At 43.7% G+C, this 16,072-nt stretch overlaps 4 protein-coding genes across 5 annotated transcripts in view; all 4 read right to left on the minus strand.

The window, feature by feature from the left end:
* Positions 1 to 364, minus strand: part of sycp3 (synaptonemal complex protein 3) — a gene marked incomplete at both ends in the record, with an annotated part of 3,636 nt that extends 3,272 nt beyond the window's left edge. Inside the window, one exon of the mRNA XM_079224276.1 lies at positions 238 to 364. Within this exon, the coding sequence (XP_079080402.1) occupies positions 238 to 364 (127 nt within the window). The remainder of the gene's footprint in view (positions 1 to 237) is intronic.
* Positions 365 to 1,426: 1,062 nt separating this feature from the next.
* Positions 1,427 to 8,521, minus strand: actr6 (actin related protein 6). Of its 2 annotated transcripts, none has more exons than XM_079223610.1 (11): positions 8,331 to 8,521; positions 7,972 to 8,089; positions 6,929 to 6,997; positions 4,188 to 4,311; positions 3,884 to 4,019; positions 3,735 to 3,791; positions 3,435 to 3,533; positions 3,273 to 3,351; positions 2,975 to 3,146; positions 2,367 to 2,505; positions 1,427 to 1,942 (listed from the first exon to the last, which is right to left on the minus strand). In XM_079223610.1, exons 1-11 carry the CDS (start codon positions 8,396 to 8,398, stop codon positions 1,813 to 1,815), a joined length of 1,191 nt encoding a protein of 396 aa, XP_079079736.1. In that variant the 5' UTR covers positions 8,399 to 8,521; the 3' UTR covers positions 1,427 to 1,812. The 2 variants fall into 2 exon arrangements, with proteins under 2 accessions (XP_079079736.1, XP_079079735.1); XM_079223609.1 differs by having other exon boundaries at positions 3,884 to 4,064.
* Positions 8,522 to 9,145: 624 nt separating this feature from the next.
* On the minus strand, positions 9,146 to 10,789 carry LOC306741202 (protein FAM3C; the record flags this gene model as incomplete). The annotated part of the gene is made up of 5 exons (XM_079223453.1): positions 9,146 to 9,568; positions 9,737 to 9,863; positions 10,159 to 10,243; positions 10,381 to 10,431; positions 10,711 to 10,789. 5 exons carry the CDS (start codon positions 10,787 to 10,789, stop codon positions 9,467 to 9,469), a joined length of 444 nt encoding a protein of 147 aa, XP_079079579.1. The 3' UTR covers positions 9,146 to 9,466.
* A 738-nt stretch (positions 10,790 to 11,527) lies between these two features.
* Positions 11,528 to 15,854, minus strand: LOC306741203 (protein FAM3A-like; the record flags this gene model as incomplete). The annotated part of the gene is made up of 5 exons (XM_079223454.1): positions 15,825 to 15,854; positions 15,705 to 15,742; positions 12,557 to 12,655; positions 11,722 to 11,760; positions 11,528 to 11,640 (listed from the first exon to the last, which is right to left on the minus strand). Exons 2-5 carry the CDS (start codon positions 15,730 to 15,732, stop codon positions 11,528 to 11,530), a joined length of 279 nt encoding a protein of 92 aa, XP_079079580.1. The 5' UTR covers positions 15,733 to 15,742; positions 15,825 to 15,854.
* Between the last annotated feature and the right edge of the window lie 218 nt (positions 15,855 to 16,072).

Below are 16,072 nucleotides of genomic sequence, written 5' to 3' on the forward strand. Positions count from 1 at the left end.
ACTAGTGTGGAAATAATTTGTTGAAAATTAAAATGTTGCATTCAAAATTTAATTGACCACGTTTTAATACAAAATACACTGAATGGTACATTGATGAATAATGTATATTACACAGGATTATAATTAGAGATGAGTTACTGTGGTAGTACAATACATATAATGTGATTCTGACCAACTCTTTATGAAGTATAAAGTAGAACATCGGCCTCTGAGTACAACATGCTAGCGCTAGCTCACCTCCTCTGACTTCCTCCTCTGAGCAGCTCAACTCCTTCTTCTCGTCTTCGGTAGTGAAATCAAAAACAGTTTTATCTATTTTCTCTTCAGGGTTTTTTTTCTTCATCACTTTTCTTCCTGCTGACATTTTAACCTGAAGATGAAGCTGAAGCTAGCTAGGTTCTGCTAATGGTACTGTTAGCTTCGCGGCTAACGGAAAACACAAGCTAACTTGAGTTCACTCGGAACTTTATTATCAAACGGAGTTTATAAACCGGCTCTTTAGAATAAAACGGAGCTTTATAATAACACGGAGCTGGACTCCAGAGTCTAGTTTTACCAGAGAGAAGCTAAAACCAACTAAAGGGAGCCGACGAGCTAACAAGCTAACGAGCTACCCGGAGTTCAGACTGATTCCCGCCTAACGGATTTAAAGGGCCAGTGTTCTTTTATACCGGAAGACGTCCTCGGGTCCTTCACTGCAGTAAAAGTACCGATACCTCGCGGTAAATGCACAGTTACTAGTAAACGTCCTGCACACTGACAGAACAAACAATACCAGTGTAAAATACTTGATTGCTTTTGTAAGCTATTGTATTGAGTTACTTAAACAGCTCTACAGGAAGCAGTGTCCCAGTGAATGTGTCTGGGGCTTTTATTGTGAAGGAGAAACCGAAAAAGGAAAAGAGGAGGGAAGTTCTTAGAGCGTAAATAAATTAATAAAGTGGTGCTATTATAGTTTTACTATTACAAAGTATAACCCTCTGCTACACAAGTATTGATATTAAAGGAAGGGTAATACCACATTGCAATACTTTGTTCCAAGGATCAATGTTAAGGTACTAATACCACACTGTATAAATACTGTTACAAGTATTCATAGTAACAGTACAAATACCACACTATAAATAAAGTATTCATAGTAACAGTACAAATACCACACTATAAATACAAGTATTCATAGTAAAAGTACTAATACCACACTGTATAAACACAAGTATTAATAGTAAAAGTACTAATACCAAAAGTATTCATAATAAACATACTAATACCACACTGTATAAATAAAGTATTGATAGTAAAAGTACTAATAATTAATAACACTGACGCTTTACCTCAGAAAGGTTTGAGAGGATAATCTTCATATTTGATGGTTTTCCTTTTAATATTTGACAGATTGTGATGTCATGAAGATATTTGGGTTAAAATGACTTAAATCCACTGAAGCTCAGGATGGAAACACTGGCAAAGAAATAAATGGATCAATAATACATCCATAAATGATCACCATGCTTTGATCAACATGTTCAATACTGGAGACGTTTGATTATACACCAACATGACAGTTTATTGATCTTCTTTCCTTCAATTATTGTAACAGTAAAAACAGTAGGAAGAGTTTTATTAACGTGACAGAATCCTGTTCAACTGGATGAAGAACGAGTCTGATTGATTATTGATCAGTAGAGATCAGCTGATATATACATATATGAAGAAAAGCTTCCATTGAAGAGACCTCTGGACACAATGTTTGTTTAACAGCTGGACCCTGCAGGCGGTTCAGGACCCTGCAGGCGGTTCAGGACCCTGCAGGTCTCAGATGTCAAACTTCTCCTCGCAGATGAAGTGTCCGTTCTCCTCGTAGTCGTCCCGGGTTACCACCAGCTCGTCGTAGTCCGGACTGAGAGCCAGCAGCCGGCCTCCTTCCCACGAGTAGCAGACGGGACTGTGGGGAGACGAGGAGTTAATGACCTCACTTCCTGTTAACCACCTCACTTCCTGTTACGTTCTATAGAGGAACTCTTTGTGGATAAATACACTTTATAGTCTCACTGACTGCTGGCTTCATTTATTTAAACTCATTTATCACCATTAAGGTCAACAGACTCCCGCTGTCGGCTTCACAAGATGGATCTGAATCACATCTCTTTTACTGGGGCCTACATTACCCACAATGCACTTCTCCCTGGCTGGTTAGAGGAGTCCTGCAGCACGTCCACACGTCTGGAGACGTTGAGAAGGAACCGTTCTACCCAGAGAACACGAGCAGAAGGGTTCCCTCTGCCGTGCAGTTCATGTGGTTCTGCACGTTCTCTGGGAGGCTCCTCCCCCTTCGGGGCGCAACAGAACCGTAACGGGGAACCACGTACTTTGCGGGTTGCAGCACGGCGACGGGCAGGTGGGCGGGGGCCAGCGACCGAAGCTCCGCCTCCAGCCGCTCCCTGAAGCCGGAGAACAACGAGTTCCCTCCAATCAGGACGACGTTCTGGTAGAAGTGGGCGTGCATCTCTGGAGGAGGGAACCAAACACACGTCTTACTGTTAACGGCAGAACGCGGAACCAACGGGAACGTTAGAAACATGAATCTATTCACACAGCTTTATTATTTAAGATGTAGAACAAACAAACAGGATCCTCTGATGGTTCTGGTGAAGGTTCAGGTCAAGTCTCTTTAAGCTTGTTCTCTGAGGACCTCTAACGACTTCTGATGACCTCTAACGACCTCTGAGGGCCTCTAACAACCTCTAAGGGCCTCTGACGACCTCTGAGGGCCTCTAACGACCTCTGAGGGCCTCTGATGACCTCTGATGGCCTCTGATGACCTCTGATGGCCCCTAACGACCTCTGATGGCCCCTAACGACCTCTGAGGGCCTCTAATGACCTCTGATGGCCCCTAACGACCTTTGAGGGCCTCTAATGACCTCTGATGATCTCTAAAGACCCTCTAATGACCTCTGGAAGCCAGTGGTGACCGACCTTCAGGCAGGGACTGGATGGAGTCCACGATGGCCTCGGGGAGCCCCATCTCCTGGAGGCCGACGTCTGACGGGTGGAAGAGCATCTCGGGGACGGCGAAGCGCTCGTTAGCCAAACGCAGGATCTGCTCCCCGGTTTTATACTTCCCACTGAAGAGCATCTCGTCTGGAGGCTGGGGAGAAGTACAAGTACTACGGTAGTGATACTAATATAGTAATCTACGATAGTAGTACTATGGTAGTGATACTACTATCATAGTACTATGATAGTAGTACTATGGTAGTAGTACTTCTCTCACCTTGCAGAAGCCCTTCCTGATGGAGCTGTAGTCTGGGAGGACGTAGTCCCTCACCACCGTGTTCTCCTCGCCCTTCATCCTGACAACAACAACAACAACAACAATGACCCATCAGCCCGGCTCATTTCCCAGAAGGCTTTGCGGCTGCTGCCTCAGACTCACTGAGAAACCTCCATGTCTCTGAAGAACTGCTGAGAGACGTAGCAGACGTCCTCCTTCACCTGGTTGATCACGTGGGTCTCATCCATCACGTGCAGCTGGCTGAGCGGAGAACACAGAACCCGTGAGAACACAGAACACAGAACACAGAACACAGAACCCGTGAGAACACAGAACACAGAACCCGTGAGAACACAGAACAGAGACCCCGTGAGAACACAGAACACAGAACCCGTGAGAACACAGAACACAGAACCCGTGAGAACACAGAACAGAGACCCCGGCGGTCCCAGAGAGCCTCACCGGTAGGAGATGATCTCCTTCAGGTGATTGGTCAGCAGCTTCCCGCCCACGTTGACCCTGCAGGGTGAGAACAGAGCCACAGGTCAGTAGTAGTTGTTGTTGTTGTTGTTGTTGTTGTTTGGCACTGGTTCCGGTGGGCGGAGTCTGACCGGCGGATGCCGTCCTTCATCTTCTTGCTGCGGCAATACGGAGCGATGTGCGTGAAGGAGAAGCCGCTGTCCACCAGGAGGCAGCAGAGCTCAGAGGGCCGGGAGGAGAAGAAGTGATGAGCGGAGAGAGAGCCGGCTGGAAGAGAGAGAGAGAAGAAGTGATGAGAGGAGAGAGAGCCGGCTGGAAGAGAGAGAGAAGAAGTGATGAGAGGAGAGGGAGCCAGAAAGACAGACACAGTTTGAGGTTCTGGATCTGGGTTCTGGACCCTGGGTTCTAAGTCCAGGGTTCTGGTTCTGGACTCACCGTTGACCCGCAGCACGGACTGGAACTGGTACTCCTCAAACAGGATCTCGTTCATGGATTCCTGGATGGAGGAGAAGTTGAAGTACGGCTCAGTGATGATGATGCTGGTGTCCAGGAAGTCCACCTGAGAACACACACACGAGATACACACACACATGAGATACACACACACACGAGATACACACACACATGAGATACACACACACATGAGATACACACACACACACACATGAGATACACACACACATGAGATACACACACACACACACACACACATGAGATACACACACACATGAGAAACACACACACACGAGATACACACACACATGAGATACACACACACACACATGAGATACACACACACATGAGATACACACACACATGAGATACACACACACATGAGATACACACACACACACACACATGAGATACACACACACATGAGATACACACACACACACACACACATGAGATACACACACACATGAGAAACACACACACACGAGATACACACACACATGAGATACACACACACATGAGATACACACACACATGAGATACACACACACATGAGATACACACACACATGAGATACACACACACATGAGATACACACACACACGAGATACACACACACACGAGATACACACACACACATGAGATACACACACACACACACACACACACACATGAGATACACACACACACACACACATGAGATACACACACACATGAGATACACACACACACACATGAGATACACACACACATGAGATACACACACACATGAGATACACACACACATGAGATACACACACACACACACATGAGATACACACACACACATGAGATACACACACACATGAGATACACACACACACACATGAGATACACACACACACACACACACACACATGAGATACACACACACATGAGATACACACACAAATGAGATACACACACACACACACATGAGATACACACACACACACATGAGATACACACACACATGAGATACACACACACATGAGATACACACACACACACACATGAGATACACACACACACACATGAGATACACACACACATGAGATACACACACACACACACATGAGATACACACACACACACATGAGATACACACACACATGAGATACACACACACACACACACATGAGATACACACACACACATGAGATACACACACACACACACATGAGATACACACACACACACACATGAGATACACACACACACACACACATGAGATACACACACACACACACACATGAGATACACACACACACACACACACACACACATGAGATACACACACACACACACACACATGAGATACACACACACACACACACATGAGATACACACACACACACACATGAGATACACACACACACACATGAGTTACACACACACACACACACATGAGATACACACACACACACACACACATGAGATACACACACACACACACACACACATGAGACACACACACATACACACACACACACGAGATACACACACACACACACATGAGATACACACACACACACACATGAGATACACACACACATGAGATACACACACACACACATGAGATACACACACACACACACATGAGATACACACACACACACGAGATACACACACACACACACACACACACACACGAGATACACACACACACACACACGAGATACACACACACGAGATACACACACACACACACACACACACACACACGAGATACACACACACACACATGAGATACACACACACACACACACACACATGAGATACACACACACACACATGAGATACACACACACACGAGATACACACACACACGAGATACACACACACACAAGATACACACACACACACACACACACACAAGAACACACACACACACGAGATACACACACACACACACACGAGATACACACACACACACACGAGATACACACACACACGAGAACACACACACACGAGATACACACACACACGAGATACACACACACACGAGATACACACACACACGAGATACACACACACACACACACAAGAACACACACACACACGAGATACACACACACACACACACACACGAGATACACACACACACACACGAGATACACACACACACACACACGAGATACACACACGAGATACACACACACAAGATACACACACACACGAGATACACACACGAGATACACACACACACACACGAGATACACACGAGAACACACACACACAAGATACACACACACGAGACACACACACACAAATGAGATACACACACACACAAGATACACACACACACGAGATACACACACACACGAGATACACACACACACGAGATACACACACACACACGAGATACACACACACAAGATACACACACACACGAGATACACACACGAGATACACACACACACACACACACACACACACACGAGATACACACACACACAAGATACACACACACACACACACATGAGACACACACACACAAATGAGATACACACACACACACAAGATACACACACACAAATGAGATACACACACACACACAAGATACACACACACAAATGAGATACACACACACACGAGAACACACACACAAATGAGATACACACACACGAGATACACACACACACAAGATACACACACACACACACACACACAAATGAGATACACACACACGAGAACACACACACCTTGAACATCTCCTTTCCAAACAGGTGGTCCCAGACTTTCCGCTGGACGTCCCAGTTGACCAGGTAACCCTGAGGGGCGAGAGAGAGAGAGAGAGAGAAACCGCATGAGTCCAGGAGAGACCCTGAGGTCCCCTACGACCCAGAGGACCTCAGAGGACCAAGAGGACCAAGAGGACCTCAGAGGACCAAGAGGACCTCAGAGGACCAAGAGGACCTCAGAGGACCAAGAGGACCTCAGAGGACCAAGAGGACCTCAGAGGACCAAGAGGACCAAGAGGACCTCAGAGGACCAAGAGGACCAAGAGGACCTCAGAGGACCAAGAGGACCTCAGAGGACCAAGAGGACCTCAGAGGACCAAGAGGACCAAGAGGACCTCAGAGGACCAAGAGGACCTCAGAGGACCAAGAGGACCTCAGAGGACCAAGAGGACCAAGAGGACCTCAGAGGACCAAGAGGACCAAGAGGACCTCAGAGGACCAAGAGGACCTCAGAGGACCAAGAGGACCTCAGAGGACCAAGAGGACCAAGAGGACCTCAGAGGACCAAGAGGACCTCAGAGGACCAAGAGGACCAAGAGGACCTCAGAGGACCAAGAGGACCTCAGAGGACCAAGAGGACCTCAGAGGACCCAGAGGACCAAGAGGACCTCAGAGGACCAAGAGGACCTCAGAGGACCAAGAGGACCTCAGAGGACCCAGAGGACCTCAGAGGACCCAGAGGACCTCAGAGGACCAAGAGGACCCAGAGGACCTCAGAGGACCCAGAGGACCTCAGAGGACCAAGAGGACCAAGAGGACCTCAGAGGACCCAGAGGACCTCAGAGGACCCAGAGGACCCAGAGGACCTCAGAGGACCTCAGAGGACCCAGAGGACCTCAGAGGACCCAGAGGACCTCAGAGGACCCAGAGGACCCAGAGGACCTCAGAGGACCTCAGAGGACCTCAGAGGACCAAGAGGACCAAGAGGACCTCAGAGGACTTCAGAGGACCCAGAGGACCTCAGAGGACCAAGAGGACCCAGAGGACCCCCCGGCTTTGCTCACCTTCTGGAAGGGCAGGATGTAGAAGAGGCCAGAGGGGTCTTTGATCTCGTCCAGCTGGTTGGCCGTGAAGGTCTTCAGCCTGGAGGTCTTGGAGCGGAACTGACAGTTAGGGATGACGCTGAGGAGAGACATGTTGTTGTTGTTGTTATTATTATTATTATACAGTTAGGGATGACAAAAGTCAAAATATAACAAAATAACAGAAGTATAATTAATTTTTAAAGTATAAAAAATAATGTTTTAATAATACAGGGCTCTCAAGTGTTAGACGGGCCCGAGCCGGCGTTAGACGGGCCCGACCGGCGCTCTCTCTCTCTCACAGCGTTCACGTCATTGTAAACATGGAGGCTATACGTCACCTGACGGTCTCCTGGCTGTAGCCGATCTTCGCCGTGTAAGCTCCGTTGTCCAGAACTAAAGTGGCCATTTTATCCTGTGGACTAAACACTGAGACATTAACGCGTCAACTTTACTCAGCAGTTATGAAACGGAACGTTTCTCCGCTTTGACGACGCAACGCTCCGCCATTAGACTTCGTTGGGCTCTTCCCGCCAATCATCTTCCCAGTCTGCTCGGTTTCCGGCGGGCTTGACGCTCTGCGGCAGCCAATCAGGTACGCTGCTCAGGGTCCGTTCAGAATAATGTTCGGGTGGAAACAGGTCTCGTGTCGTTGCGTCCGTCCGTAAAAACATATTTTCTAATTATTTATTATTAAAAAACACATTAAAGAAAATATAATATCTCGTATAGAATACGTAATATAAAAATATACGTTTTAAAATAAATGACGAAAAACATGTATATACAATTATATAAATACATTCATTACTAAATAAACTAATTTATATATGTGTATATATATAGTGATGACCACACATATCAAATATAATATATGTATAACCAGACCCTCTTAAGAGAGAACCAGACCCTCTGAGAGAGAACCAGCCCTTCAGATCCAGAAAGGTCTTAAAGGTAATTCATTACACGTGAAGAAGTTTGAGGCGGTTTATTGTTTTTAATTTGAGCGTTTGTAAGTAAACGTTGTTGTTGTTGTTGTTTTGGTGGAGCAGCTGAATCTCTTCTCTGTTTACACATTGTGAAAATATGATTTATGAGCCTTATGGCTTAACGTGATAAATTGAATAAGAAGTATTTCACACAAACAAAATAAAGTTTAAAAAAAGTTTTTAAAATCATATTTTTGCAGAAAAACACACCACTCAGTAAAATACAGGGAGATAAAAATAAAAGGACAACAACATTGTGGGTTAAACCCTCGTCTCTGATGGGCTCTTCCTCCCCAGAGAGGACATGGATGACATCATTGTGACAACATTGTGACATCATTGAGGTGGAACGCTGCTCAGAGGACAACCAGAGAACTGTCTGAGTTCTTGTGTTCTAGTTTCCTTCTCTACAACATCTGGTTATGAGATATTATGAGACTCCTCCTCCTCTCTTCCTCATTCGCCTCCTCCTCCTCTTCCCCTCTTCATCATCTTCCTCCTCCCCCCAGGTATCTGGGGATGCATCCCTGGATCTCAATGAGCTCGGGCCAGTTATCATATTTATTCTTTCCGTGGTCGTTCTTCAGAAGCTGAAAACAAACATCAGAGAGGAAAATATGATTCATAATGTCTTCATATATCATTTATAAACGGACCATATTTATGATTTGGAACGTTAAAACAAAGCACCAAGTTACTATAAAAGGACATTTTAAACGAAAATATGAACAAAGATGATCAATAATATGCGTCGTTACCTTCTCAAAGTCGCTCTGCACCGGCGCTCCTTTCCCACCAACGAACACCCAGTTATCTCGGAATCCCAGTGACTTCACAGAAGAGCTTCCCAGTTCAGCGATCAGCTCCCGCGCCTCCTCAGTCAACCTGATCACCAATCAATACCATCAATACCAATCAATACCATCAATATGCCTCCGAAGTCAACCTGATCACCAATCAATACCATTAATACCAATCAATACGCCTCCGGAGTCAACCTGATCACCAATCAATACAATCAATACCAATGCAAAAATCAATACCCATCAATACACTCTAATGTTGATTATGTTCATGTATTATTGATCGTGTTAATAATACTGTTTATGTCTTATTGATCATGTTAATAATAATGTTTATGTCTTATTGATCATCTTAATAATCATAATCATGCTCTGACTTGGTAGACGGATCGTCGTAGGACGCCATCAGCGCTACAGAACCGCTCTGGATGCTCTTCAGGAACTCCATGAGAGGTTTCACATCTGGAACACAAACGAGCCGTCAGACTTCACCCACAGACCCAGAACCCCGTGGTGCTGGATCCGGTCCCAGAGGTAATGGATCCGGTCCCAGAGGTAATGGATCCGGTCCCAGAGGTAATGGATCAGGTCCCACCTACCGCCCCCGTACATGTCAAAGTGGGCCGTCTTCTGGACGTCGCCCGTCACACCTGTTGGGGACCGAGACGTTAGAGACGCTCGTCAATCAGCGATCAATACGAAGACGCTCGTCAATCAGCGATCAATAAGAAGTCGCTCGTCTATCAGCGATCAATACGAAGTCGCTCGTCTATCAGCGATCAATACGAAGTCGCTCGTCTATCAGCGATCAATACGAAGACGCTCGTCTATCAGCGATCAATACGAAGACGCTCGTCTATCAGCGATCAATACGAAGACGCTCGTCTATCAGCGATCAATACGAAGACGGTCGCTGGTCCAACACTCACCGTTGATCAGCACGATGTTGATCCCAGGACCCACGTTGTTCAAGACCGTCCCAAGAAGCCTGAGGAGAGGGTCTACCATCAATACCAGCTGATCCAGAGTGGAAAGGGGACCAGAGAGTCCAAAGGGTCCAGAGACCAGAAGAGTCCAAAGGACCAAAAGAACACATGGACCAGAGGGACCAGAGGACCTAAAGACCAAAAGGACCAGAAGAACCAGAGGGACCAGAGAGCCCAGAGGACCTAAAGACCAAAAGGACCAGAAGAACCAGAGGGACCAGAGGTACCAGAGGGACCAGAGAGACCAGAGGGACCAGAGGTACCAGAGGTACCAGAGAGACCAGAGGTACCAGAGAGACCAGAGGGACCAGAGGTACCAGAGAGACCAGAGAGACCAGAGAGACCAGAGGGACCAGAGGTACCAGAGAGACCAGAGGGACCAGAGGTACCAGAGGTACCAGAGGTACCAGAGAGACCAGAGGGACCAGAGAGACCAGAGGGACCAGAGGGACCAGAGAGACAAGAGGGACCAGAGGGACCAGAGAGACCAGAGGGACCAGAGAGACCAGAGGTACCAGAGAGACCAGAGGGACCAGAGAGACCAGAGGGACCAGAGGGACCAGAGAGACAAGAGGGACCAGAGGGACCAGAGAGACCAGAGGGACCAGAGAGACCAGAGGTACCAGAGAGACCAGAGGGACCAGAGGGACCAGAGGGACCAGAGGGACCAGAGGGACCCAGATCAGCATCACCACAGTGGATTTGCTCTCTGGAATGAAAGCAGGAAGTGTTTGAGGGGGACGTTTTCCAGGTGTAACACCTACAGGTTGCCTTGGAGGCAGATCTTTGGAGGCACGACGTTGGCGGCTCCACTCCGGATGAAGAAGCTGAAGGAATCCTGCGGACAGTCTTTCTTCATGATGCACAGTCCGGCTGGAGAGAAAACACGGATTCAGACCCCGATCAGGATCAACTCCTCTGGCTGGTCCTGGTCCTGATCGGGGGACCACTGACCTTGAGAGGACGCCTCGATGGAGCCGGACGGTTCAGCGTCTGCAGAGGTAACCAAACGTCAGTAAAGTAGAAACCCGTCTTCTGAACACCAGCTGGGTCCTTAGGGATGGAATTCTATTCAGTTCAAATGAATCTGTTTCGTTAGATTTTCACTCGTCTTTCTTTCAGAGTTAAAACTAAGAATCCTCCAAACAGGGAAGTCAAAGTATTTATGAAGTTTCCTCTTCGTGTTCCCAAAGATCTTCTTCTGTGTCATCTTCTTCTCCATGCTTCATTAGAAAATACATCTTTACGCAGACGATACTGTCATATATATATATATATATATATATATATATATAGATATATATATATATATATGACATATATATATACACACACGTGTGTGTATATATATATATACACATGTCATATATACACACATATTGTACTTCTTATTGTACTACATCTCAGAGGTACATATAGTACCTCTTATTGTACTACATCTCAGAGGTACATATAGTACTTCTTATTGTACTACATCTCAGAGGTACATATAGTACTTCTTATTGTACTACATCTCAGAGGTACATATAGTACTTCTTATTGTACTACATCTCAGAGGTACATATAGTACTTCTTATTGTACTACATCTCAGAGGTACATATAGTACTTCTTACTGAAGGAGATGAACTGAAATCATTTCAGAACCAGAAGCCGCTCAACTTAACTTCCAGTGTCGTATCAAAGAAGATACTTCTATACTATACTAGTACAATACTAAGCAGATAACACAGTATTATCATAACAATGGTCAAAATGGCTAAAAAGAAGCCATGGATCACACGGTCCTACCTCTGAGACTTCTGAGACCTGTGAGGACTCTGGTTTTCTGCAGGACCAGGGTCATAACACCCACCACCGCCGCCAGGACCAGCAGAACCCACAGAACCTCTGCAGGAGACGGAGAACATCAGCTGCAGCGTTCCACATGAGAACGTCTTCTTCTCTCTCAGGGACTCCAACACTCTGACCGTCGCTTCATGAGATGAAGTCCTGAACTTGAAGACTTGAATACAATATATTTGACTCTTTCCGTTTCTTCTCTATCTAAAGACTTTTAAACCGCTCAATAACTCCGTTGTATTATAATAATAATAATAATAATACAATAATGAGACGCTCAATAACAGATGAAATAACACTTCTCAATTCTTTGTCTCCAGCTGGAACTCAGGCCTCTTGGTTCTGGATCAATAATTTATTATTATTATTATTATTATAATCAATGAAGGCCAGTTAGTCGTCCATACACAGAAACCAAAGCGCCCATTTATTGCACTCTGTTTAATGTTAAATGTTTATTGTTAAATAAACGTGTTTATTGTTAAATGTTTATTGTTGAATGTTTGTTAAATGTTTATTGTTAAATGTTTGTTAAATGTTAAATGTTTGTTAAATGTTAATTGTTAAATGTTTATTGTTAAATGTTTATTGTTAAATGTTAAATGTTTGTTAAATGTTTATTGTTAAATGTTTATTGTTAAATGTTTATTGTTAAATGTTAAATGTTTGTTAAATGTTTATTGTTAAATGTTTATTGTTAAATGTTAGTTAAATGTTTATTGTTAAATGTTTATTGTTAAATGTTAAATGTTTGTTAAATGTTTATTGTTAAATAAACGTGTTTATTGTTAAATGTTTATTGTTGAATGTTTGTTAAATGTTTATTGTTAAATGTTTGTTAAATGTTAATTGTTAAATGTTTATTGTTAAATGTTTATTGTTAAATGTTAAATGTTTGTTAAATGTTTATTGTTAAATGTTAAATGTTTATTGTTAAATGTTAGTTAAATGTTTATTGTTAAATGTTTATTGTTAAATGTTAAATGTTAGTTAAATGTTTATTGTTAAATGTTTATTGTTAAATGTTAAATGTTTGTTAAATGTTTATTGTTAAATGTTAAATGTTTGTTAAATGTTTATTGTTAAATGTTTATTGTTAAATGTTTATTGTTTGTTAAATGTTTATTGTTAAATGTTTATTGTTAAATGTTTAATGTTGAATTTGTATTGTTGAATGTTTATTGTTAAGTGTTTGTTAAATAAACAATGTTTATTGTTTATTGTTAAATGTTAAACATTATGCACCTCCTGAAATTCCTTGTATGTGAAAACATACAAGGAATAAATGGTTCTGATTTTTCTGGATTCATAAGTTTAAAGTAGAATTAGTTCAGAGGTCAACATGTTTATGTTCATCTGGTTCAGAGGTCAACATGTTTATGTTCATCTAGTTCAGAGGTCAACATGTTTATGTTCATCTAGTTCAGAGGTCAACATGTTTATGTTCATCTAGTTCAGAGGTCAACATGTTTATGTTCATCTGGTTCAGAGGTCAACATGTTTATGTTCATCTGGTTCAGAGGTCAACATGTTTATGTTCATCTAGTTCAGAGGTCAACATGTTTATGTTCATCTGGTTCAGAGGTCAACATGTTTATGTTCATCTGGTTCAGAGGTCAACATGTTTATGTTCATCTGGTTCAGAGGTCAACATGTTTATGTTCATCTGGTTCAGAGGTCAACATGTTTATGTTCATCTAGTTCAGAGGTCAACATGTTTATGTTCATCTAGTTCAGAGGTCAACATGTTTATGTTCATCTGGTTCAGAGGTCAACAACCTTTCATGTCCAAAGAGACATTTTGCACTTTTTTCCACCCAAAAAAAATGTGTCTGGAGCCGCAAAAGCTATTTGATATCACAGCTTCTAAAGTTTTATAAATAGTCATAATATATATACAAAAACTATAGTTTGTTGTATTTATGAAATTATAGAACAAGAATAAAGACAAGTGTTGACATTGATAGTTATAAACAGGTGAAATAGCAATACAAACGCTTATGAAGACGAGAACAAAAAAAATAGTCATGTGTCGCCTACATTGAGGTAAATTAAAACACAACTATGCAGATGATAAGTTCTGCCTATGTGTGTGGCTCATGTGTAGAGGCTTCGTCCTGTAGGCACAAGGTAGCAGGCTCACCACCTGTCCTCCTCACCTGAGGGTCACATGTTAAACTCATATCTTTCTCTGCGTCCTCACTGCAGACTTTAGACCCGTCTTCACTAGCGGACGCCTCAGTGTCTCGTGAGCCACCCAGCAGCAGCAGCAGTGATCCACTCCACTCAGTGTGCTGCAGCAGTGAGGAATCGCTCTTCTTCTTCTGCAGCGTGATGCTGTTCATCAGAGGCTGTGTTTGTTCTGGAAGTCGTTCAACATTCATGTGTTGTTTGATAACTCCTCACCACATACCAGCAGACGCGTCGCTGGCAGCGAAAGTAAATTAAGACGTCCACGCAGAATTAAACGCTCTACTTTTCTACGTGACTTTTTTATTTATTTACTTATCTGTTATAGTTTACTGAGGGCGGAGCTCTGCAGCTGCAGGGAAGCTGCTTCACAGTGACGTGACAGGATGTGACTCACAATTTAGTTAAAGAATTATTTAAACATTTACTTTTTGATATTGGGTCACTGAAAATAAAAATAAATGTTTAAATAATTCTCAAACTCCAAGATAAGAGGAATTCCCTTTGAAAGATTTTCCACTGGGCAGAAAAATAAAAGAATAAAATAAAAACGTTTTTTTTTTTGTCAAAGCCTCAGGGGCAGAAGAGCTGCTCTACGGAACATGGATACTGGAATTATTCATACTATTACTTTTAATTAAGGAAATCACAAAAACTACATCAATGACAAATCAAACAGTAAAACAATATAATATATTAAAAATAATAATAATAGACATGAACACAGTCCCACGGTCAACACACACACACACAGTGTCAACACAAACACACACACACACACACAGTCAACACACACACACACACACAGTGTCAACACAAACACACACACACACACACACACACACACAGTCAACACACACACACACACACACACACACAGTCAACAATTTAGAAATAGAAAACTTACTTCCTATGAAGTTTTGTCGTATTGCCATTTTGTTTGTCCTAAAAGAGAAGACACAGCCTTCACCACCATCATCATCATCATCATCATCATCATCATCATCATCACCACCACAGTATTTACCTGGTTCCTGAAGACCAGCGACCACCTGAGCAGGTGTGTTACCTGCAGCCGTGGAGAACAGAGAACAGAGAACAGAGCTGGAGACCGACCTGTCGATCCGGTTCCGCCTCCGGATCCTGAAGACCAGGTTGACGAGCTGCCGAGTCAGAGTCCACCTCACCTGGGACTCAGGTAAATGATTCACGAGTGATGTGACCTCAGCTATGAAGCCGCTCTTCAAACAGAAAGGGGGAGGGGCATCTTTCTGA

This window comes from Taurulus bubalis (genome assembly GCF_910589615.1).
Source record: "Taurulus bubalis genome assembly, chromosome: 9".
In the NCBI taxonomy this organism is placed as follows: domain Eukaryota; kingdom Metazoa; phylum Chordata; class Actinopteri; order Perciformes; family Cottidae; genus Taurulus; species Taurulus bubalis.

Excerpts from the sequence above, each read along its gene's own strand:
- actr6 (XM_079223609.1), bottom strand. The coding sequence starts at position 8,398 with ATGGCCACTTTAGTTCTGGACAACGGAGCTTACACGGCGAAGATCGGC. Across the intron at positions 6,998-7,971 it reads ACATCCTGCCCTTCCAGAAG|GGTTACCTGGTCAACTGGGA; the intron begins GTGAGCAAAGCC and ends CTCGCCCCTCAG. Across the intron at positions 3,792-3,883 it reads ATGAAGGACGGCATCCGCCG|GGTCAACGTGGGCGGGAAGC; the intron begins GTCAGACTCCGC and ends CTCACCCTGCAG.